At 41.4% G+C, this 23,105-nt stretch overlaps 4 protein-coding genes across 7 annotated transcripts; 3 read left to right on the forward strand and 1 right to left on the reverse strand.

The window, feature by feature from the left end:
• The first annotated feature begins 542 nt into the window (after positions 1–542).
• On the forward strand, positions 543–2,340 carry LOC106650672 (COP9 signalosome complex subunit 4). Its single transcript, XM_014368820.2, has 7 exons — positions 543–628; positions 723–802; positions 893–1,011; positions 1,088–1,224; positions 1,288–1,402; positions 1,506–2,073; positions 2,142–2,340. The coding sequence occupies exons 1-7, from the start codon at positions 543–545 to the stop codon at positions 2,276–2,278; spliced, it is 1,242 nt and encodes a 413-aa protein (XP_014224306.1). The 3' UTR covers positions 2,279–2,340.
• A 171-nt stretch (positions 2,341–2,511) lies between these two features.
• Positions 2,512–6,244, reverse strand: LOC106650662 (voltage-dependent anion-selective channel-like). Of its 4 annotated transcripts, none has more exons than XM_014368806.2 (6): positions 6,116–6,244; positions 4,286–4,613; positions 4,081–4,202; positions 3,899–4,007; positions 3,609–3,817; positions 2,512–3,215 (listed from the first exon to the last, which is right to left on the reverse strand). In XM_014368806.2, exons 2-6 carry the CDS (start codon positions 4,603–4,605, stop codon positions 3,124–3,126), a joined length of 852 nt encoding a protein of 283 aa, XP_014224292.1. In that variant the 5' UTR covers positions 4,606–4,613; positions 6,116–6,244; the 3' UTR covers positions 2,512–3,123. The 4 variants fall into 4 exon arrangements, with proteins under 4 accessions (XP_014224292.1, XP_014224294.1, XP_014224293.1 ...); XM_014368808.2 differs by lacking the exon at positions 6,116–6,244 and adding an exon at positions 5,471–5,573; XM_014368807.2 differs by lacking the exon at positions 6,116–6,244 and adding an exon at positions 5,402–5,506.
• Positions 6,245–6,981: 737 nt separating this feature from the next.
• LOC106650680 (protein msta) lies at positions 6,982–10,476 on the forward strand. Its single transcript, XM_014368839.1, has 4 exons — positions 6,982–7,129; positions 7,276–7,817; positions 8,298–8,701; positions 9,608–10,476. Exons 1-4 carry the CDS (start codon positions 7,112–7,114, stop codon positions 10,195–10,197), a joined length of 1,554 nt encoding a protein of 517 aa, XP_014224325.1. The 5' UTR covers positions 6,982–7,111; the 3' UTR covers positions 10,198–10,476.
• Positions 10,477–14,089: 3,613 nt separating this feature from the next.
• Positions 14,090–16,552, forward strand: LOC106650631 (ankyrin-1-like). The gene has a single exon (XM_014368769.1). The coding sequence runs from the start codon at positions 14,090–14,092 to the stop codon at positions 16,550–16,552; it is 2,463 nt and encodes an 820-aa protein (XP_014224255.1).
• The last annotated feature ends 6,553 nt before the right edge of the window (positions 16,553–23,105 follow it).

Genomic DNA, 23,105 nt, shown 5'->3' on the forward strand with positions numbered 1-23,105 from the left:
CGTTGTTAAATTTCGGGCTGAATGTTGATTTCTGCGATTCTTGCAAGAGAATAGAATGAACATGTCCTGTGTTAATTAATCGTACGAACAATAATGCTGTCGTATAAAAATTGAAAACATAAAAAGAAAGCAACGTTATCGACTTGATTTTTCGCTTTCTGTAAAGTGCTGCTGAAACGACTGCGCTGCGAAACTTCAAACTCGTCCGCGGTCATAACCTTACAAGTCCTACCCGCAAACAGCATCGTGAGAGATCATCGCGTTCGGCTGTCTATGTGTACTACCTATCTATATGCAGCAGTAGCATATATCGCACAACATAGACATCGCATACATAACACGCATACACACTCCGAGACTGATCCCGGCGGTGTCTTATTATACTCGACTCTCGTATACACAGGCATAATCAGGAGTCGGTGCTCAGAATCGAGGCCTATATAAATCATCGCCATAATCACCGAGGACTTTTATCGGTCTTCTACCGAGTATAGTCTTGTTTTGTGTGTTCCCGTTGAAAAGTCGACGACGGGCCGAAGAACATGGTGGTCACCGTAGCCGCGCTAATGCGCCAGCAGCTCGCCGCCCTGGCCCACTCGGGCGGCTCTCACAAGGATCAGGCCGACAAGTAAGCAGGCGTTTTATTCATGTTTTATTCTGTTTTCGTATCGTTCGAACGTTGCGATTTTGCAAGGCTTTATCCTCTAATTTTTTACACGCAGATATCGCACGTACTTGGACACGATCCTCAATGCTACCGGCGAGGAACTCACCGAGGCCCTAAAGGTTTTCGTCGAAGCAAGTAAGATCGATTTCTCACTCACTTGTAGCCTTTGATTTGACCTTTGACAATACTCGTACTCATGCCTCTGTTCTTCTCTTGTTTACGCAGTCGTCAACGAGAACGTGAGTTTGGTTATTTCGCGACAAATTCTGACAGACGTGAGCAATCGGCTGCAAAAGCTGCCAGATGAAATTTCCAAAGCTGTTTCTCATTACACACTAGATAAGGTAAGCCAGCAGCTAGTAATGTTTGTGATGAAAGTTTTTACAGGAACTGTGAATGAAATTATTACTCATTTAACAGGTACAACCTAGAGTAATTTCATTCGAAGAACAGGTTGCCAGTATCAGGCAACATTTGGCGGATATCTATGAACGTAATCAGAATTGGCACGAAGCAGCCAATGTTCTTGTTGGTATACCACTCGAAACTGGTCAAAAGTGAGTTTCTAGATAGTTTATTGATTGCTTTTTGAGTGAATGTTTAAATAAAATATTTTCCAGGCAATATACAGTGGACTATAAACTCGATACATATCTGAAAATAGCAAGATTATACTTGGAGGATGATGATCCAGTTCAAGCTGAAGCTTTTATCAACAGAGCATCATTGTTACAGGTACTTGAATTGAAAACAATTGAATTTCAAAAAAAAAAAAAAAATAATAATTTTCTGATACCAAGTTATCTATTTATTCATAAATAACTTTACTTTGTTTTAGGCTGAATCTAAAAATGAACAGCTTCAAATTTATTATAAAGTTTGCTATGCCAGAGTATTAGATTATAGAAGAAAGTTCATAGAAGCAGCTCAAAGATATAATGAGCTGTCGTACAGATCTATAATTCATGAAGATGAAAGAATGACTGCACTCAGAAATGCTCTCATCTGCACAGTGCTCGCATCAGCTGGTCAACAAAGGAGTCGTATGTTAGCCACATTATTCAAAGATGAACGGTGTCAACAACTTCCAGCTTACTCCATTTTAGAGAAAATGTATTTAGATAGAATTATTCGTCGCTCAGAGCTGGAAGAATTTGAGGCTCTTCTTCAACCACACCAAAAAGCATGCACATCTGATGGCCTAGGCTCTACTATTTTGGATCGAGCTGTCATTGAACATAACTTGCTTTCAGCTAGTAAATTATACAATAACATCACATTTGAAGAGTTGGGCTCACTTTTAGAAATACCCCCAACTAAAGCTGAAAAGATTGCCAGTCAGATGATAACAGAAGGAAGAATGAACGGCTACATCGATCAAATAGATTCAATTGTTCACTTTGAAAGTAAGTAGTTTCGGATTTCTTGATGAAATTGAACAAATTTTTACGTAAATTATTCTTTAATTTTACAGCAAGAGAAAGCTTACCTACTTGGGATAAACAAATCCAGTCTCTCTGTTATCAAGTAAACCAAATAATTGAAAAAATTGCTCAAGCAGAACCTGATTGGATAGCAGCACAAACCATGGATGATCAAATGGTGCATTAATATAAAATAGAATCTACGTTTTTAAGTAATTAAAAATTACAATTGTTTGCCTAAAAGATAACTATAAGATAAAAAAAGTGTAGTACATACCACCAGTGCCACCATTTATAATTAAAAAGTATCTGCTATGTGAATACATTTTTTATGTGATTTAAAAACTATTTTAAAATCAAAGTAAACAAAGGAATCTTTGAAATCACAATTTTTTTTGTAAATAAATCACTACCACAAAATTTAACCATGTTCTTCTTTATTGACACACCTGCCAGAAAAAGCTAGTGAATGATGTAATACGATACGTATAAATACAGTGAAATACTATAAAAACTATAAACTACATAAAAAATTAACATAAATGTATTAAAAATTTTGAGTGAAAGTAAAACGTGTTCAGTTCCAGTTTCGTTATAACTTCATTTATTATTATTTCATCATGGATTTATCCATATTAATTCATACTATTTTTGTTTTAACGTCACGTTTTTACTTAACTTAGAATTCAAGATGAGGTTGTTGTCTTAAAATTTAACAAACACAATGCTTTTTACAGCCACTTAATACAGAGCTCTTTTGATTCTTAAATGAATTATTTTATTTGCGTCACGTCTTGCGCTGAATGTTTTAATTACATATTTAAAATCGTAGGCTGTGTAAACAATTGACAATAATGTCTCGTAAAACAAGATGCGTTAAAGTTCGAGTGACCCATCTAGGGCATGTCTACCTACATTACATTACAGGCAAAAATCGGTTTGAAGCTTGTAACCGTGACTTGGTCATTATGACGCAAGACAGTGTAATGAAGTATTTTTTTAAAGGGGCAGGATTCACTTTGACTTGGAAATTTAAGCCTCCAATTCAAGAGCAAAACCAACTTTGTGTCCACCAGATCCAAAGTTCTTGCCATCAATGTTTGCAGACAGAGTGAGCGATACACCTGAAATTACAAATTTAATATTTTAAAATCATTCATTATTATTTTAAAGCAAATATATATTTTTTAAATATTATTAAAAGACACACGCATAAAGTATTTAAATTCAAGCCATAGTTTATAGAAACTCAAGCACATAAAATAACATCCTGTCTGCAGCTACTTTAAATGTCTGAAGTTCACCGTAGGTTAATCTAATTATAGAATAGCAAGTGATGTGACTATAAATAACAAACCATAGACAGCTATTATTTTGAAGATAAAAATGGAATTTTCTGCTCAACTCAAGTGAGTAATTGAAATAATATTTATTTACACAAACTGCTCCGAATTTTTACTAGTTCGTGTTATTTTACTCTTGTAAAATTGTAAATTAATTTTATAAATTTAACTTACCACTGTGCAATTTTTGCTGGTATCCCAAACCAATTTGCAGTTGAGAATTGATCTTAGCTCTTACACTCACATCGCGATCAAGATCATACTTGGTACCAAGACCGAATTGTGTGACATTGTTGCTAGAGTTCCAAGCAAGGTTAATAGCTCCCTCCAAATCAGGCTTGATTTTGTGATGGATAGATCCTCCAAATTCACGTCCGTTATCACTAATAAATGAAAATTGTTATTAGACTTTTGAAATACAAGACAAACATTTTTCAAATTGAACCAGTCAAATTGCAACTTACACAGATGTGTGAAGATGGAAATCAGAAGCATTGAAACCAAGAGCAAAGTTGTTCTTGGTGATTTTGCTGGTTTGAGAATCAAAACCAACCTGGTAACCAGCCAACCAACCTGCAATTCATAAAAATAAATTTAATTTTGAGTTCCATGTAAAATATATTATAATGATAAATGAAAATCTTACTTTGGTATCCAACTACAGCAGAGGCGTTGATTAGAGGGCCAGCTGAGAGGCTGAGATCAAAATCTGCAGTGGCAGCAATGTTCTCATGTTTGTATGTGGTCTTCAATTTACCAGTTTTGTTACTGAATAAAAAATTGAACAATTAAACATCAGTCAAAATCAATAAAACATTATTACACGTGTATTGTGCCAAAGTGCTGCTTACCCAGTCTGAGGGGAGAAGGTGGAACTGTAACCGATGGTCAAGCCCTGGAGAGGCTTGTCGGCGAGGGTGATGTCGGCTCCCAGGGTATTGTCTGTGTTCCATTTCTCGACGAAGGTCAGACCGTACTCCTTGATCTTGTACTTGCTCTCCAAGGTGCCAAAGACCTTGCCGGTGTCCTGGTTGGAGACGCCACCGGACGAGAACTCGACGCCGGAGTCTGTCTTGGTCTTGACGTCGAGCTTCAGCAGGCCAAAGTGGTATCCCTTGCCGAAAACGTCGCGGGCATTCTTGCCGAGATCGCCATACGTAGGTGGAGCCATTTTCTATACTGAAACAACACACAACACAGCACGTAAGTTAAGAGACACGTGATAAGCCGATTAGCATGCAGAGAGAGCAGCAGCGGTGTTAGATAACCGGAGAGGGTCCGGTGACGAAGAAAGCAACAACAAAAAAAGTAAGAGGAAGAAAGGCACGGGGGCGCCGAGTGATTCTCACTTATTATGTGTATAATATAGATGCACTCGTCGAACGTGGCCGAGAAGAATGAATGGAAAGGGCGAGCTTGATATATCACGTATCGCGCGCCGAGGAAACTGACCCGATTTGAGTAACGACGACGAGACTCGAGTGCACAAATAATACGTAAGTAAGTACACACAGGTATAATACGCCTGCTGCTGCTGCTGCGCGCGCTAGAGAGAGAGAAAAAGAGAGTAACCTTCGCGGCTGGCTAAACAGACATGTCTGTGTGTTGTATATGTATGCGTGTGCAATGTACTTCAGTACTGCGATATATATAACTGGGTTGAAACTGAATTCCAGAGGCTTAGATTGAACGCGAAGGCAAAAATCGATCACGCAGGCCTGGAGAGAACTGCAGTCCAGGCACCGAGGGACACTTTGACGCGTGTTGTTTTACGCTCTTTTCCGAATTATTCTTTATCGTTGTTATTTAAGCACGTAACGACGTTAACCTTCGCACGCGCGCATGTGTACGTATGTGCGAGGGGTTGGCTGACCGACTTCAATCCCATCCCACCCTTCCGAGCCTCCCTCCGCGAAAAACAGCGGACACAGCTTCCGCAGGATTTTTTTACTCCTCCCCGAGCTTACCTTGAACGGATACGAGGATCGTGCGAATTTGCGATCGAGAAGCTTTTATTAATCACTATTAATACTAACTGTGCCAAACGACGAGGGGTCCCCGAAGTATAACTACTTTATATTGTATCGACCAGCGACGACTACGTTAGCGTTGCTGCTCTGCCAGCTCGACTCGACACTACTATACACTGAGTCGCGCCACGGAGCAGCAGCACATTACATAAGGCTATCAATTCGTAGTTCGCACATCGGGGGCGCGCGCTCGAGTCTTCTCTCTGCGCCGTTCTGCGCGCTTTTTCTACCCTAACCTTTTTGCAAGTTTCGGAGCATAACAATTAACGACTGCAGTCTCGAATGCGAATTTTCCAAAAAGGTTCGTGCTTCGTCGTTTGACGGCATCGTTCGAAAAGCATCGAACGACATTTCGCGATTCGATCGATCGTTTTACATTTTTTTTGTCGAGCGACGACACGTCGATGAGCCGTGCCTCGTCGAGCCGGTATCTTTATGCATGGAATCGTCTAGATTGGAACGCGTGTCGTCACTGAGACGAAGCGATTAACCGTCGTTACGCGAACGCGAGCTCATACATATACTTGCGAAACCTTGGCGAGTCCACGTGTGTCGCTTCGCAATTATTTTTTCGTCGTCTATATTCACACGATCGATGCACCAAACACGAGATCCAATAGAGAAAAAAAAGGAGTAATTACGAGTACTCACAGATTCTGTGGTTGGATTTGCTCAAGTCGGCGAATTTATTACGGTAGAGTCCTCGCGATGAAGACGTCGTCGGTTATGAGATATATGTTGTAACGTCGCGTGACACGATCTCGAGCAACTGAAATCAGCTCTCCCGTTTTTCTCCTATCTATCTACTTCTCTTTCTCTCTTCTGCCAGAGGCCCCCGCGGAGTTTGCGCATTGGAGCCCGGTTGTTTCGGAGCACACAACACCGCGGCAAAACTGGCGCAAAAAAATTAAACCAACTCGCAGCCGCAATTTTCTCTCTTCGATGTCAGGTATTATAGGTATTTCTTCGAGACGAATCGCGAACGCGATAAACGATCGAGGGTGTTAACTTCGAGACGACGTTCGAAACTTCGCGCGGTAATTTCTGGCGCGCGTTTCCTCGTGTTCCAAAAATATTACACGAGTCGTTATTTTATGCTAACAAAACCGGCGAAGCAGTTGCCCCTCCGCGCCAGACTCGTCTCGAGACTTGGAGAGTTTAATAAACTCTCGGTGCATCGGGTTGTACATAACAAGAAAGACTCCGTTTTCAGCGCGCGACTTACGAAAATCTAGTTGGCCCGTCGCCGACGCACAGACACACACACACACACACACACACACACACACACACACATGCGCGCATACACATATAGACACGAGCGAGCCGCTTTAAAGCTTATATTTTGGTTGTCAATTTTATCCAACGTACATATACCTAAGCTGCACCGCAGCTCGTCGTTGTCATCGTAGTTACACACACACTGAGGTACGAAAAACGTAAATATATATACGGGTAACGGGGAGCTTATAAAAAGACACGGCCGACCTGAGAGCGGAGTCAGTTTCTCGGTGCTTTCTGCCAAAGAAAAGACACACGCACGCACGACCCCAAAAAACGACTATATAATTAAGCTGCGCGTCGATTCGTGCAATATTACGGCTGTTGTAATACGTTTCATGTGAACGATTAAACAAGAACACAACAATGACGGACAAGAAGTCGGTGAGTAATATAAACAATTGCATGTACTTTTTTATTATTGATTCGAATGAGAGGGTAAAAAATCGGAGTTGACTGGTGTCGCGTGCTTGCGATAAATCGCAAACGTTTTACCGACGATTACTCACAAATCTGCGCACTATGCACAGGGTGACGGCGGCGATCTCAAGTACAAGATCGAGCGGAGCGATCGGGTGGGCCGCTACCTCGTCGCCGCGAAGAGCCTCGAGGCGGGCGAGGTCATCCTCGAGGAGCTGCCCTTCGTCGTGGGGCCCAAGGCCGCCAGCTATCCCTGCTGTCTCGGCTGCTACAGTCCCTGGCCACCTGTTCCAGTGGAAGGTGATGGTACCCCTGCCGGCCCCCTGTGTCCGGACTGCGGCTGGCCGGTCTGCGGCGACGAGTGCGCCCGCGTGAGTCAGCATCGCGACTACGAGTGTCGCGTCTTCGCCGAGGCCAAGGAGCGCTTCAACGTGCAGGAGGCGCTGGGCTGCGATCGGGCCCAGGGCGTGCCCCACCTCGAGTGCGTGACCCCGCTCAGGCTGCTGCTGGCCTCGGAGAAGGACAAGGTGAGGTGGGAAAGCGAAGTGAGCTGCATGGAGTCGCACGACAAGGAGCGCCGCGAGAAGCCCCAGTGGCAGGCCGATCAGGTCAACGTCGTCGAGTACATCAGGAACAGACTCAAGCTCGACAGGTATGATAATTTGATTTTTTTTTCATGTAGCCCTAACGAAAATCGTTTCTTCTAGAAAGATTAATAAGACTTTGTAAACTTCTATATACTTTTATTGATTGATATAAATTCGAGTTTGAGACTTTAATAAAAGTTTATAGAAGTTTATAGAAGTTTATAAATATTTAATAAGAGTTAGTAACGTTTTAAAGTTTTTTTCAATTTCCGGTTACAATTATGTCAACTTTTATAAAAAGTTATGATCTATTAATAAAAATTATTTCATGCTTACAAAAGATAATAAAAGATAATAAAAGTTTATAGATCTTTCTATTTAGCAATTTCAAATTCTGAAAAAATCAAAACTATATTATAAATATTTATAAGTTTTTATAATAAGTCATAAAAGTTTATATAATTTATTTGATTCATGGGTGCTAGAACAACTGCGCTATCGTACACGGCAATTATTTATTTATCTTTCGATTCTCGATGAAACAGATTCAGCGAGGAGCTGATCCAGCGCTGCTGCGGCATCCTCGAGATCAACAATCACGAGATACGCACGAGTCGGGGTTTCCTCGCGCGTGGCCTCTATCCGCGGGTCTCGATCATGAATCACAGCTGCGTCTCGAACACGGCGCACAGCTGCGACCCCGCCCCAGGGGCCGACTTCAGGGTGCAGCTGCGCGCGGCCGTGCGAGTCGCGGCGGGCGCCGAGCTCACCGGCAGCTACACCCACGCCCTGCTGCCCACGATGCTGCGCCGCCAGCATCTGGCCGAGGGCAAGTACTTCGACTGCGCCTGCACGCGCTGCTCCGATCCGAGCGAGCTCGGCACCCACATGTCCTCCCTCAAGTGCAACAAGTGCGACAACGGTTTGGTGCTTCCGCTCGACTCTCTGGGTAGGTGTTCGGTCATTTTACTGTTGAAAAGTTTGACTGAATTTCGAGGAGAGATTCTAGCTGAAAATCCATCTGTAATTCAGTTTAATCACAGATGGAATCGCTTTAATTTTAGTTTGATTCCAGACGAAATCGTTTCGATTTTAGTTTGATTCTAGCTGAATGGCTGAATTTTCGAGCTCACAATTCTAGACGTATTAAATAGGCTGGATTCCCAGATGGATTTCCAGTTAGCGGTTAAATTTTCGATTTTTGCCTGAATTCTTAGACTGGAAAATTCTGTTAATATATTCTATCAAAAATCTAGTTTAAGAATTCAGCTAAAAATCTTGCTGGAATCGAGTTCAAATCAAAGTGATTTCCTCTGGATTTCAGCTGGATTTTAGCTACATTTTTTGATTGAAAAATTAAGCTAGTAAATTTAGTTAAAAATATTTTTCTAAAAATCAAATTTAAGAACCCATCTGGGATCAAGTTATAATCAAATTTAGTCAAGCTGGATTCCGGGTGGATTTCCAACTGAAATCGTCTTGTTAAAGTTTGATTACAGCTACATTTATCGAATGGATTTTCAAGCTCAATATTACAGACGTGTTTTTGGGATGGATATTCAGAGGGATGTAATCTCAGCTGGATTCCAGCTACATTTTTTGACTGAAAAAAGAGAAAGAGAAGAGAATTCAACTGGAATCACATCCATCTAGAAATCCAGCCCAAAAATACGTCTGTAATATTGAGACCCAAAAATAAGTCTGTAAAATCCATTTGAAAAATGTAGCTGCAATCAAATTAAAACAAGGCTATTCAAGCTGGATTCCTGGTGGATTTGCACCTAGAATTTTTAACAGTGAATAGTTCCATTTTCTTTCATATAATCATACATTATATCGCGATGCCTATGCGCAGATCCCGAGAGCCAATGGAAGTGCACGCACTGCGACTTCTCGACGAGCGGCCAGGCGGTGCGCCGCGTCCAGACGATCATACACGCGGACATGGAGCAGGCCGAGGCGTACACGGCGGCGGACGGGCCCGAGGCCATACAGCTGCGCGAGTCCTTCATGAAGAAGTACCACTCGGTGCTGCATCCGCGCCACGCGCTCCTCACCATACCGCGCTTCTCGCTGGCCCAGCTGTACGGCCGCGTCGAGGAGTACTTCCTGGACGATCTGCCGGACGTCGTGCTCGAGCACAAGATCGAGCTGTGCCGGCTGTGTCTGCAGGTGCTGGACAAGGTCGAGCCGGGTCTGCAGCGCTCCCGGGGCATGATGCTGTACGAGCTGCACGCCCCACTGCTGTTCATCGCCAAGGGCCAGTGGAGCGCAGGGGCGATCGACGCGCCCACCCTCAAGTCCAAGATGACCGAGGCGGCGCAGATACTCAAGGAGGCCGCGGACATACTGTGCCTGGAGCCGGCTGCCACGCCCGAGGCCGAGATCGGCCAGGGTGCCAAGCTGGCTCTCGAGCAGTTGAACAAGTCCATCGCCGATCTTTAATGATATTGTCCTTTGTACATAATATATATCTCTCAACGTCTTCCTAAATTATAAACTCGTGTATGTGCATTGTGCACCATTGGACCGAGAAAAGTCGAGTCTTGCCGAACGCCTATCTTAAGGAAAATTGAGCCTCTAGTCTCAAGATTTATGCTTGCATTAGCACTGCTATCATAATTATTAATAAAAGAATCAACGAATAAATTTTTTAAAAATTGTCTTTTGTTTCGTGTAGTTACGCCTATATGATCACGATAAAAGAAATACTGTTATGATCCACATGAATAGTTTTTTTGTTCAAAAATTGCCCCACTTTATTTTTTAATAAAATATCAATGAAAATTTAACTTGAATCGATTATGCAACAGTCGAAAAGTAAGTTCAACCACATTTCTATCTAGCCCTGCACAAAACTGGACTTAATTAAATTTTACTAAAAAATAACAATGGTCACCGTAAGCATTTCAACGCTGTTAGCGAAGAATAGCAAGTTTCTGTATATTTCGTTAATAACGTAGATTTTTTTTGAAAATTTAATCTCGTTCGAATCGAATTTTTTTGAGTACCTGCACCCCGATCAAAAGAAAATAATAGATGTCTCTATGAGTTTTGCCACACCCAAGCGAGATTTAGGTCTAGAATAAAAAATACCATCGTTACAGAGTACTCTAAATTCGTGTCGAAAATATAAAGCAACGATCAACGCGTTCCTGCATGTCTCATACTCTCATCTCACTTTGTATTATGCAATACACATTATTAACCTATATGGGTCGTTATGTCGCCGGCCGCAGCAGCGTCGTCGCACAAGCTGGTGCCGCATGAACGTAAACAAAGAAACATCGCATCGATTGCATTTAGCGATGGTGAAAGCAGTGAAAAATATCTTATCGAGAGAAAAAAAAATTGCGTTGTTTGATCTGTGAGTGAAAGATGTCCTCGTCCAGTGAAGAATCCGATGAAAATTTACACGGTGAAGCCGAAGAAAACAACGCTAAACAAATGGATGATCTCGAAAAAGTCAATTTTGAAAAACTAAGGAGCCTGCGAGATAAGGTCAATTGGAAGATTGAAAAAGAGCGAGGTGAATTCTTCAATGAACTTACCAACTTGATCAGAAATTGGGAAGGCCCGTATCCCGATGTTCGAAGCATTTTTCGGCCTGAAGAAATCGATTGGCTTCTCACGGAGGAAGTGACGAACTTCGATGAAAATGAGAGGAGTGGACTAAGTATCGTACAATTTTTGATCTGCACTGGTTACAGAGACGAGCCCAACGTAGATGAAGACGGTAAGCCAATTTTGCGTCGTACCACTGCACTGCACTGGGCAAGTAGAATCGATTGCGTAGCCGTCTTGGATCTTCTTATCGATGACATATACGCCAGATTTGACGTGAATTACATCGACGAGTCCGGTCATACGCATTTTCACGTGATCTGCAAGCATGGCTTCGAACAGCACGTGGAGAGATTCCTCGAGCTCGGATATGATCCCAATCTCCTCGTGGAATCAACCGGTGACTCACCGCTACACTTGGCTCTGAAGTCGGACAACAAAGAAGCGGCACTGTTACTGCTGGAAAACGGCGCCAATGTGAATTTGGCTGACCACAATGGATACACTCCTCTGCACTTGATTTCAAAGAGAGAGTATTGCGACGACGAGCATCATACCTTTGTGAAGACGTTTTTCAAGATCATTAAAGACCAGCGTCGAACGATACGAGTCGAGGCCAGGGATAACTCGGGCCGGACACCACTGGATTGGGCCGTGACGAGTTTCATGCCAGAAGCCGTCGATGAATTTTTAGATCATGGTGGTGATCTGTCGAGTTTTGTTTTTCCTACCGAAAGTTACCTCGACGAGAGATTCGACAGTTGGTTCGATGACTACTGGGGTGATTTTAAATTGCGACTAGCATCTGGTGCTCTGGCCGTCTTGGATTGTCTGAAGAGAAGAGGATACGAACCGCATCGGAACGACGCCGTGACAGTGATGAAATTCTTCGTTAAAAATAAAGTGTTCGGGAAATTAAAAGATCATGAGAAAGAGTTTGTGGATCTTGAAAAATGTTGGTACAACGACAAGAAGTATGCGAAAGTAATGATAAATTCGAGTCTGTCGCTTTGCGACCTGGTTCGGTTGCGACCTACAGAGGCGGAGAAACGACTCAAGTATCTGGATTACTACGAGTTTGCTCACTCTAGAGAATTTTGGTCCATTCCCAATCTCGATCGAGAAGATGACACTTGTGCTGCACATCTGAACGAGATACTATCAAGAAGATTTTGTCGACAATGGGCATTGGATTGTTTCTTGGAGCTGACACAATATAGACTGCCAATTCTCTGCTGTGAAATGATCATCGAAAACTTAAAAAATGAAGATTTATGTTGTATTTGCTTGGCGACTACAGTCTAAATCTTGTGATGGTTCATTCGATTTTGGGTAACAGTTATCATAACAACATATTTTAAACTGCACTAATCAGTTATAGCAAGACTTGTGCATATGTGTAAGTACGAATAAATAAAAAAAAATATTATTTCCAAAATGTTACGATTCAATTAACTTTATATAAGTGTAAACAATTCATTCTTAAAAAAATAGTAACTAAAAAAATATGTTCAGTTCTTTTGTCATCATCTGAAATAAATCTAATATTTGGCAAACAACTATTATTAATCATACTACCGATGATGATCTCAGAAGCAAAAATGCAATAAAAATAATATTTTTATTTTCAAAGAAACACTGCATTTTATATCTTTCAATTTTTTAGACAAAAAAAGACTTGACTAGAGAAATCAATGAAAAAAGTACATGTGTGTCAAATTTAATTTATTTGATCCGATAAGTCATAAGACAAACTCATTATAATCTAATTTTTATTAAGGTTTGTCCTTCAGGTTTCAACTGTAGATGGTAAAAAGAGAAAATCAGATGAATTAAATTATGGTAGAATAATTAAATTATTTTAAAAGTTATATTCATCATCATTGTTTTTTCATTAATGTTATGATATATTTCAGACTCGTTTGAACTAATTTGGACATTTCTGAATTATGTGGAAGTAAATACAATATTATTAAATATCCAATATGATGATACTCTTTTTAAGCCGTATTTTTACATTTTATATAACAAAATCTATAACTATGACATGTTTATCAAGGAATTCTAATTCATGCCACTGCTGTATACATTGAGAGTAGAATATATGATTGAAAAAGTGTGATGCAATTAAACATTTTTTCTATCACTATTAAATCACCCATTTAAAAATCAGTATTGAAATACAGATTTTAACCCATATTTCATCTTGATTTCATGTCAACAAATTCAAATAGAACAGCTTTTTCTTCATTAATAATAATTTCATTGATGCTTTAAAAATAATTTGATTTGAAGAAAGTGAGCTATATGGATATTATAACTTTAATTTTTTTTTTAATTTGAACAATCCCAGTCAGTACAACATCTTTGCTGGATACTGAAATGCTACATATATTAACCACTGCGCACGCGAGTATAGACCTCTCTCTCTTTCCCTTTATTAAAGAGAATCGATGACGTTCAACTACTATTTATACACTTATAGATTTTAGACGAACAGTTTTTGAGTTTAAATCCAGTCAGCAGCTGAGAGCCATGAGCATCAGCTACAAACCTGCCGTGAATACGATTAGAAAGTGTAAGCGCAGCGAAGTGGGGGCGTTGCCACGCCTTTTCTTTTTTCTCTCGAAAACATTTAACTTACATCAGTAAGAGTTACGTCGCCGTAAGTGTAAGAACTGAAAAGAAATTAGGCCGGCATCAGTTTCATATTGTACATTCCGAGCTATTCGTGTCTTTGCGTGCGTGTGTGCGTGAGTGCCTCCAAACAACAATGTCGGCAGGCGATAATTTCGATCGCAGCATCGACCTCGGCCACTGCCGCTACACCTACGAGAGATTGGGCCTCACTCCGTTCCACGAGGTCTGCATGTCGGGCTGCCTGGGGGCGGTCGAGCGATTCCTCGAGCTCGGCCAGGATCCCAACTGCCGCGAGCAGATCGCCGCGGGCCGCGTCGTCGATCCGCCGCTGCACATGGCTCTGAGGCAGCTGTCCAACCGTGAGCTGGTCCGGACGCTGCTGAGGGCGGGCGCCGACCCAAACTTGGCCAACCACGAGGGACGGACGGCGCTGCACGTCGTCTGTCAGCGTCACAACCTCGCCTTCGAGATGGCCGAGTTACTCTTCGAGACTTGCGACGAGGAGGCGTGCCTGCGGGTGCGGGTGCGAGCTGTCGACGCGCGTGACAAGTCGGGCTGGACGCCGCTGCAATTGGCACTGAGCGTCAAGGACTGGAGGCTGGCCGAATTGCTGCTGAGCAGAGGTGCCAATCCGACGTTGGCCGACCCGCGAGGACGTACGTCTCTGCAGCTCGTCTGCGAGGCTTACTCGGCCGACGAAGGATCGGCAACGATCGAGGCCCTGAGCCGCCTCGAGGAACTGGCCCGATCGATGCTGTCCAATCCCAAGTTGGCCAACGAGAAGGGTAGGACAGCTCTGCACCTCGTAGCCGAGGAAGACCATACTCGAGCTACCATCGAGTTCTGGTGTAACAAGGTATTGGCCGGGATCGATCGTCGCGATCCCGAGTGGATCGACGCCCGCGACGAGTCGGGCAACGCGCCGCTGCATCTGGCCTGCGACGCTGCGACCAACCACAGCTGCCACCAGCTCGGCACGAGGATGATCCAGTGGCTGCTGGAGGCGGGCGCCGATCCGAATCCGATCGACTGCGACGGCGTGACACCTCTGCACATCGTCGCCGTGTGCGAGCACGCGCTCGGGCCCGATGGGAACGCGATCTTGGCGGAGCTGCTGTTCGACCTGTGCGAGCGCAGCAGGGGCCAGCGCAGGCGGCTGCTGGTCGACGCACAGGACGATCACGGCGCCACGGCGCTGCACTTGGCCGCGCGGCGAGGCGATCGCGCGTTGACCCGGCTGCTGCTGAGACGGGGCGGCGCCGATCCGAACCTGGCCAACGCCGAGGGATCGACTGCTCTGCACGAGGCGGCGAGGGCGGACGACCACTCGTACCTGCCGGATTTCCTCCTGGAGGCTCGCGGCGGCGACTCGGAGTTCGCTGGCACGGTTCTGGACGTCAACGCCCAGGACAAGGACGGCGACACGGCTCTGCACTTGTCGCTGAGACTGAGAGAGTGCCCGGTGAGGGCCCGGCTGGCGTTGCGCGCGCTGCTGACGCTGGGCGCCGATCCGAGCCTGACCGACGACGAAGGTCTGACCGCGCTGCACTTGCTGGGCTGGGGGAGTTTCGGCGCGGGCCCGATCAGCGAGTTCTTCGCCGTCTGCGACGAGTTGGGCTGGCGCGTCCAGGTGGACGCCCGCGACCACCGGGGCAACACACCGCTGCACCTGGCTCTGGACAACGTCAATGTCGCGGAGGTCGAGGTACTACTGAGACGCGGCGCCGATCCCAACTCGGCCAATGCGGAGGGATCGACTCCTTTGCACGTCATCTGCGGGGGACACGAGCTAAACCGCACCTCGAGTACGAACCTGGTGAGTGCCTTCTTCCGAATGAACGACGAATCTGGCAGGCATCGGATACCGATCGACGCGCGAGACAATCGGGGTCGAACGCCTCTTCAGGGGGCCGCGATGAGTCTCGCGCCCAATAATTTCGAGGTACTCTTGGATCGTGGTGTAGCCGATCTCGCGAGCTTCGTTTTCCCCACCGAGGCGCAATTCGACGAGCACTGTGGACACTTGGTAAACGAATGCATCGAGTTTAAGTTGATGCTGGCGATCGGCGCTATGACTCTGGTCGAGTGCCTGGAAAAAAGGGGATACGAGCTGGAGCGCGGCGACGCCATGGCGATCATGAGAGTCATCGATAAGCTCGGAGTGCTGCGGCTACGAGTGAACGACCCCACGTTTGCCTCGATGCTCGACCAGGACATCGACGTCGCGAAAAATACGATGGTAAAAGACGACGACGGCTCGGATTCCACGACGCTCCACGATCTGATGCGGATGCAACCCGGAGAGGCGGCGAGACGATTCTCGCGCTGGGACTGTTACGAGTTCGTGCGCTCCGCAAAACTGTGGAGACTCGATCGCGAGCCCAGACTGGCCTGTCACTCGCTTCTGTTCGAGATAACGTCGAGGCGATTTTTCAAGAGCTGGGCCCTGGATCCCTTCATGCAGCTGACTCACTGTCGGCTGCCGATTCTCTGCGCCGACATGATCTGCGACAATCTGAACAACGAGGATTTGTTCAATATTTGCTTGGCGGTGGAGGGTCAAGGACGGCCTAGCGATGTCGAACGGAATGATTAGAGTGTTTTTTTCGAGAATGTTTTGCGTTCTTCAAATAAATAAAAAAAATCGAGAAATTGACTTGCATTTCAATTGTTGTTTTTCTTATTTAATTTTATTTCAGTTATAATTATTAAGTTTTATTTTTGAAATTTTCTCAATACATTCAAAAGATTTCTATTTGTTTTACGATTTATTGCATAAAGATGTATTAACGAAATACAAAAAAAATTTTTTGAAGAATATTTAATTTTATGTCAATGTCATACTTGAGACTTAATGAGAGGTTCAGGTAAAACTCAATTATACTCTGGTACGATTTTTATTAAACTTTCAGAAAAATATCGATATAAGTATCTATATATTTTTACAATTGTTGATAAAAAAAGTTAGCACAAGATTGGCTTATCATCTGAAGTGAACTTTCGATAATGATAAAAAACGTTTGAAATATTAGAAAGTCATAATAACACAGCTAATGAAAAATTTGATAAAAAGTTACTATCATGATAAATATAGTCATTGTACTGTTAGGAAATCTAATTATGGAAAATGTGATTCGCCTAATAAAACTTTTCTGAAATTGATATGGAATATTTGATGAGCTAATGTATTCTGGAAATTACTATTGATTTCCATAAAACCTCATATTTTTCCATTAGTTTAAGACTTGATATCTTCATATATTCGTCACGTGCGAAATCCTACTGATCTTCGTGTGCTTTCTTTTGGTGGTAAAGTAAACTCGGTTTTTGTGTAAATTTCTTCTCGCATTTGTTGCATTCGTAATCTTTGCGACCTTCGTGGACTGTCCTTTGGTGCTTCAACAAATCTGATTTACATCCAAATTTTTTTTCACACCTGTCACATCCGTAATCTTTGCGACCTTCGTGAACTGTCTTTATGTGCATTAGCAAATTCGATTTATATCCAAATACCTTCTCACAAATATCACATGAAAAATTTTTGCGACCTTCGTGTATCGTCTTTTGGTGAAAAATCAAATGCGATTTTCGTCCAAATTTTTTTTCACACTTGTCACATGCAAAATCTTTCCGACCTTCGTGGATTGTCTTTTGGTGCCAAAACAAATCTGTTTTTAGCCCAAATTTCTTCTCACACCTGTCGCATGCAAAATCTTTCCGACATTCATGAATTACCTTTTGGTGATTAAGCAAATGACATTTTTGTCCAAATTTTTTCTCGCATTTGTCGCAAACAAAGTCTTTGCGACCTTCGTGCACTGCCCTTTGATGTCTAATTAATCTCCATTTATCTCCAAATTTCTGCTCACACTTGTCGCATGAGAAATCTTTGCGACCTTCGTGGACTGTCTTTTGGTGTAAGAGCAAAGTTGTTTTGTGTCCAAATACCTTCTCACATTTGTCGCATTCGTAATCTTTGCGACCTTCGTGGAATGTCTTTTGGTGGTAAAGTAAACCCGGTTTTTGTCTAAATTTCTTCTCGCATTTGTCGCATGCGAAATCTTTGCGATTTTCATGGACTGTGTTGTGGTGCCTTATCATATCCGATTTACGTCCAAATTCTTTCTCGCAATTTTTGCATGCATAGCCTGTTTTACCTACATGGACTCCCTTTTGATGCTGAAAGAAATTTGGTACTTTTCCAAATTTTTTTTCGGACTTGTCGCATGCGAAATGTTTGCAACTGTCATGTACTGACTTTATATGCAAGAACAAACTATTTTTTGTATCAAATCTTCTTGCGCATATTTCACATAAGTAATTCTTGAAAACTTCGTGGAATATTTTTTTATGCTTCAGTAAAGTTGATTTATTTTCAAATTTTTTCTCGCACTTGTTGCACGTGAAATCCTTGTGATCTTTGTGTACCAATTTTTGGTGCGTAGACAAACTCGATTTTTTCTTAAATTTTTTCTCGCAGCTGTCGCATACAAAATCTTTGTGGACTCTGTGTTCTGATATTTGATGCCTACTCAAATGACTTCGAAACTCAAATTTATTTTCGCACTTGTCGCATGCGTAATTTTTCTCTTTATTGTGAATTGTGACTTGGTGAGTTACCATGCTTGATTCTAGTCTAAATGCCTCTTGGCCAATATCACAAACGTATTGTTTGTCGTCTGAAACAACAATTTTGGGCTCGCTTAAACTATTTTTCGAGTCAATTTCTTCGGATTTTTCATTACTTTTATCCATTGTAGGGTCTGAATTGAACGATTACTTCTGTCTAGTGCCACGAAAAATTAATAAGTAAAATTGATCTTACAGTATTATGGCTTGTTTCATCACGAAAGACAACATACATACTAATTTGTTCTTAGAATAAACATGATCAATGTATTTGAAGGACTATATCAAAATCATATATGATTATATTGTTTACAATTCAATTACCTTATTTATCGTTCGCGTCACACTCGCGTACCCTCGTGCGATAACCTCACTTCGCTATACCAGAAACTGCGACTTACGCATCGAAAAAGGGGGCATTTAGGACAGTACTCTAAATATTACTATAATGCTTCAGGAAAATTTATTTATTTTCGAATTTCCTCTCGCACTTTTTGCATGTATAATCTCCGCGATCCTTGTGTAAGGGAGATCCGCCTATGCTGGCGCCTCACCTATTGTAGCGCACTTTTTATTCACAATGACAAGATATGCGTGCCGGTTTATAAATGATGCTAAAGTAATTTGTATGAACAAACTTACAAACAATTTGTATCAACAAATTACTTTAGCATCATTTATAAACCTGCATGCATATCTTATCATTGTGAATAAAAAGTGCGCCACAATAGGTGATGCGCCAGCGTATACGGATCTCCCCCGCTAAGTTTTGATGCGTAAACATACTTAATTTTCAACAAAAAATATTTTGTATCGATAAAAATACTTAGGAATACGATAAACTAATTATGAGAGCTTTTGCTAATTTTGAAAAAATTTAGAAAACTTTTTTGGTTTAATTAATTTTTTGGAAAATTATTTTATTAACGATCACGTTTTTCTTAGCGGATATAATCTATCTGTTAGCAAGTTCATGAAAATGTTTTACTATCTCATGTTTAATGAATGAAGAGTCGCGATATTATTACGTAGGTTTATCAAAAATCCAGTAGCCAATTCAATTCTTACTCCATTCAAAGCTCAAAACAAAAATTTTGTACATAAACTATGTATAAGTATCTATAAATATTTACATTTGTCAATCATCATTTTTCACGCAAATGTGGCACCTATCAATCTTTACAACCTTCGTTTATTTTTCTTTTGTGCAAGAGCAAATGTGGTTAAAATCCAAATTTCTTCTCTATTTATTGCATCCGAAATCTTTGCGACTATCGTGTACACTTCCTTCATGTGCGTTGAAAAATTGAATTAATATCCAAATTTCTGCCCTTTGCAATCATCATGGACAGATTTTTGGTGCTTTATCAAATTGCCTCGAGTCCCAAATTTTTTCTCGCATTGGTTACACTCGTAGTCTTTCCAACCCTCATGGACTTTCTTGAAGTGTGAGAGCAAATTCTGTTTTGCTCCAAACTTTTTCTCGCAATCGTTGAATGCAAAATCTTTGCGACTTTCGTGAACTGTCCTTTGGTGTATAAGCAAACTCTTTTTTTGTCCAAATTTTCGCTCGCAAATATCGCATGCGTAATCTTTCCGACCCTCGTGAACTGTTTTTAGGTGAATGAGGAAATTTCCTTTGTAATTAAATTTTTTCTCACATTTATTGCACGCGAAATCTTTGCATCTGTCGTGAACCGTTTTTTGATGTTTTCTCAAATTGCCTTGATCCCCAAATTTCTTCTCGCACTGGTCGCATGCGTAATCTTTGCGACCTTCGCGTATCGTCTTCTGGTGAAAAACTAAACTAGATTTGTATCCAAATTTCTTCTCGCATTTTTCGCATGTGTAATCCATTCGACCTTCGTGAATTATCTTATGATGGTAAAGTAAACTCGTTTTTCCTGTAAATTTCTTCTTGCACTCGTCGCATACGAAATCTTTCCGATCTTCGTGTACTGTCCTTTGGTGCTTCAACAAATCTGATTTACATCCAAATTTTTTTTCGCAACTGTTGCAAGTAAAATCTTTGTAAACCTTATGCAAAGTCTTATCGTGGGAGAGCAAACGATGTTTTCGTGCAAATTTCTTCTCACACTTGTCACATCTAAAATCTTTACGTTTTTCATGTACTGTCTTGTAGTGTTGTATCAAGTTGCTTCGAACCCCAAATGTCTTCTCGCACTTGTCACATGCGTAATCCTTACGACCTTCATGGACAGTCTTTTGGTGGACGAGCAAATTTTGTTTTTGTGAAAATTTATGTAGACACTTATCACATTCGAAATCTTTACATCCGTCGTGTACTATTCTTTGGTGGTAAAGCAATTTTGGTTTTCGTGTATATTCCTTTTCACACTTGTCACATGCAAATTTTTTCCGATCCTTATCAACTATTCTTTGGTGCTTCAACAAATCTGATTTATGACCAGCATGTACTGTTTTTATGTGCAAGAGAAAACTATGTTTCGTATTAAATCTCTTTGCGCAGATTACACATGAGTAATCTTTGAACACTTTGAAGCCGAAATCCTTGCGATCATTGTGTACTGTCTTTACATGTTTGAGCAAACTCTGTTTATTTCCAAATCTCTTGGCACACTTTTCACATAAGTAATCTTTAAAAACTTCGTGGAATATCTTTTTATGCTTCAGTAAAGTGGTTTTATTTTCAAATTTTCTCTCGCACTTGTTGCACGTAAAATCTTCACGATCTTTGTGTACCAGTTTCTGGTGCGTAGTCAAACTCGATTTTTTCTTGAATTTTTTCTCGCAGATGTCGCATTCAAAATCTTTGTGGACTCTGCGTTCTGATATTTGGTGCCTACTCAGATGACTTCGGAACTCAAATGTCTTTTCGCACTGGTTACATGCAAAACCTTTTTTTTGATCGTGAAGTGTGTCTCGGTATGTTATCATGCTTGATTCTTGTGTGAATGCCTCCTGACAAATATCAGAAATGTGTGGTTCATCGTCGGAAACAACAATGTCGTGTTCACTTGAATTATTTTTCGAAACAACTTTCTCAAATTTTTCTTTACTTCTATCCATTGTAGGGTCTGAATTGAACGATGGATTCTATTTAATGCCACGGAAAATTGATAATAGTGCAGTCAAATTAAATCTGACCCTATGTTAAAAATGAAAAAATTCGCAACCGCAGTTTGACACCGGGAAAAGTTAGTGTTAGATGGTAGAAATGAAGTAGTGTACAATGCAACTATGCAACTGATGGGAATTTAAACAATTGGGCCCTTTAAAGTTGCCCAGCAACATATAGAGACTGTACTCGATCGTCTTGATGAAAGTGATGAAGAAACTACTGATAATACTAATGATGGTGAAAATATTGAGCCCATTGCAAAAAAAAAAGAAAATTAGGCAGTTGATTGCTGATTGATAAGAAAATTTTTAACTTGGCTGCATTAGAAGTTATAATGAATTATAAAAACTATCATAAGCAAACTTAATTATTACCATGTTAAGATGTAATGCAATCAAATATTGATGAACTATGTAATTAAAATTATAATTGTTTATAAATATGAAATGTTATAAATAAATAAAATGTGGCAAATTAATTATTTAATAAATATACGAGATGAGTACGTCGATAAAAATTGATGAAAAATAAGAAACATTTAAAGGTTCAATTTTCACGAGAGTTCCGCGCTATTAAATGGTTTACGAGTGTTGCCAATGTTAATAATTTTTCGAGACCTTTAAAATAAAAAAAAAAAAAGTCTGTAAGTGCATTAGAAGCTGAGATATTGAAAAATTTTACAGCGCAAGCGATTTTGAAGCGCGAGTTCAGATTTTTCTAGCGCGTCGACTCGGCTCGCGCGGGGCTTCCCCCACTCCCCGCCCATTCGCGGCGGCGGGCGTCGCATAAATTGACTCGTTGTTTAACTGAATGTTATTACAAAAATAATTAAAGTTGAGAATTGCAATCGACTCTAAATGAAACTTCAACTTTACATTGAATATGTGGCAAAATTTCGGCTCTTAATATAAATAATTAAGGCCACAGTGATTTTTTGAAAAAAAAAATTATCTCGCTTCCTATTGCACTTAGAAGGGTGCTTTTTTTTTAAATCTGCAGAATGATGTCAGCTTTCCATTTTTTCAATTTTTATTCGCGTACGACATTTATTTAATCGTCCAGGCTCATTTGTTTATAAACTTTTTGGAGGGGGGTATTTCGCGGCCATTTTTAAGCAATAAAATAACAATAAAATGTTACGGCTCGATTAGTTTACTAAACATAGTTAACTAAACTAACATGTCTGTAGTAGCAGGCACAGCTTAAGGACGAAAAAACTTTTTTTATAAACAAATAGAATAACTCGGTCAATAATGCACTTAGCGCAAAAATGAAAAGTGCGTTTTGTTTGTCATTACTAGGGCTTCTTTTTCCAAAAGTTTCGTTACCCTAGCTTTATTTATTGCAAAGTTATAAACAATTGAAAAAACGGTCATATTTGACGGTTTTTTCGACCTAGCGGATAAACAAATGACCG

The sequence above is a fragment of the Trichogramma pretiosum genome, unplaced genomic scaffold, assembly GCF_000599845.2.
Source record: "Trichogramma pretiosum strain Unisexual culture from Peru unplaced genomic scaffold, Tpre_2.0 scaffold38, whole genome shotgun sequence".
Lineage (NCBI taxonomy): Eukaryota > Metazoa > Arthropoda > Insecta > Hymenoptera > Trichogrammatidae > Trichogramma > Trichogramma pretiosum.

Bases quoted from the DNA above. Each gene is read 5' to 3' on its own strand.
- LOC106650672 (XM_014368820.2), top strand. From the start codon at position 543: ATGGTGGTCACCGTAGCCGCGCTAATGCGCCAGCAGCTCGCCGCCCTG. The intron at 803-892 runs GTAAGATCGATT...TTGTTTACGCAG, and splicing joins AAAGGTTTTCGTCGAAGCAA to TCGTCAACGAGAACGTGAGT. The intron at 1,225-1,287 runs GTGAGTTTCTAG...AATATTTTCCAG, and splicing joins CCACTCGAAACTGGTCAAAA to GCAATATACAGTGGACTATA.
- LOC106650662 (XM_014368806.2), bottom strand. From the start codon at position 4,605: ATGGCTCCACCTACGTATGGCGATCTCGGCAAGAATGCCCGCGACGTT. The intron at 4,203-4,285 runs GTAAGCAGCACT...TTTTTTATTCAG, and splicing joins ACCTTCTCCCCTCAGACTGG to TAACAAAACTGGTAAATTGA. The intron at 3,818-3,898 runs GTAAGTTGCAAT...TTCATTTATTAG, and splicing joins TTCCATCTTCACACATCTGT to TGATAACGGACGTGAATTTG.
- LOC106650680 (XM_014368839.1), top strand. The intron at 7,818-8,297 runs GTATGATAATTT...TCGATGAAACAG, and splicing joins AACAGACTCAAGCTCGACAG to ATTCAGCGAGGAGCTGATCC. The intron at 8,702-9,607 runs GTAGGTGTTCGG...GCCTATGCGCAG, and splicing joins GCTTCCGCTCGACTCTCTGG to ATCCCGAGAGCCAATGGAAG.
- LOC106650631 (XM_014368769.1), top strand. From the start codon at position 14,090: ATGTCGGCAGGCGATAATTTCGATCGCAGCATCGACCTCGGCCACTGC.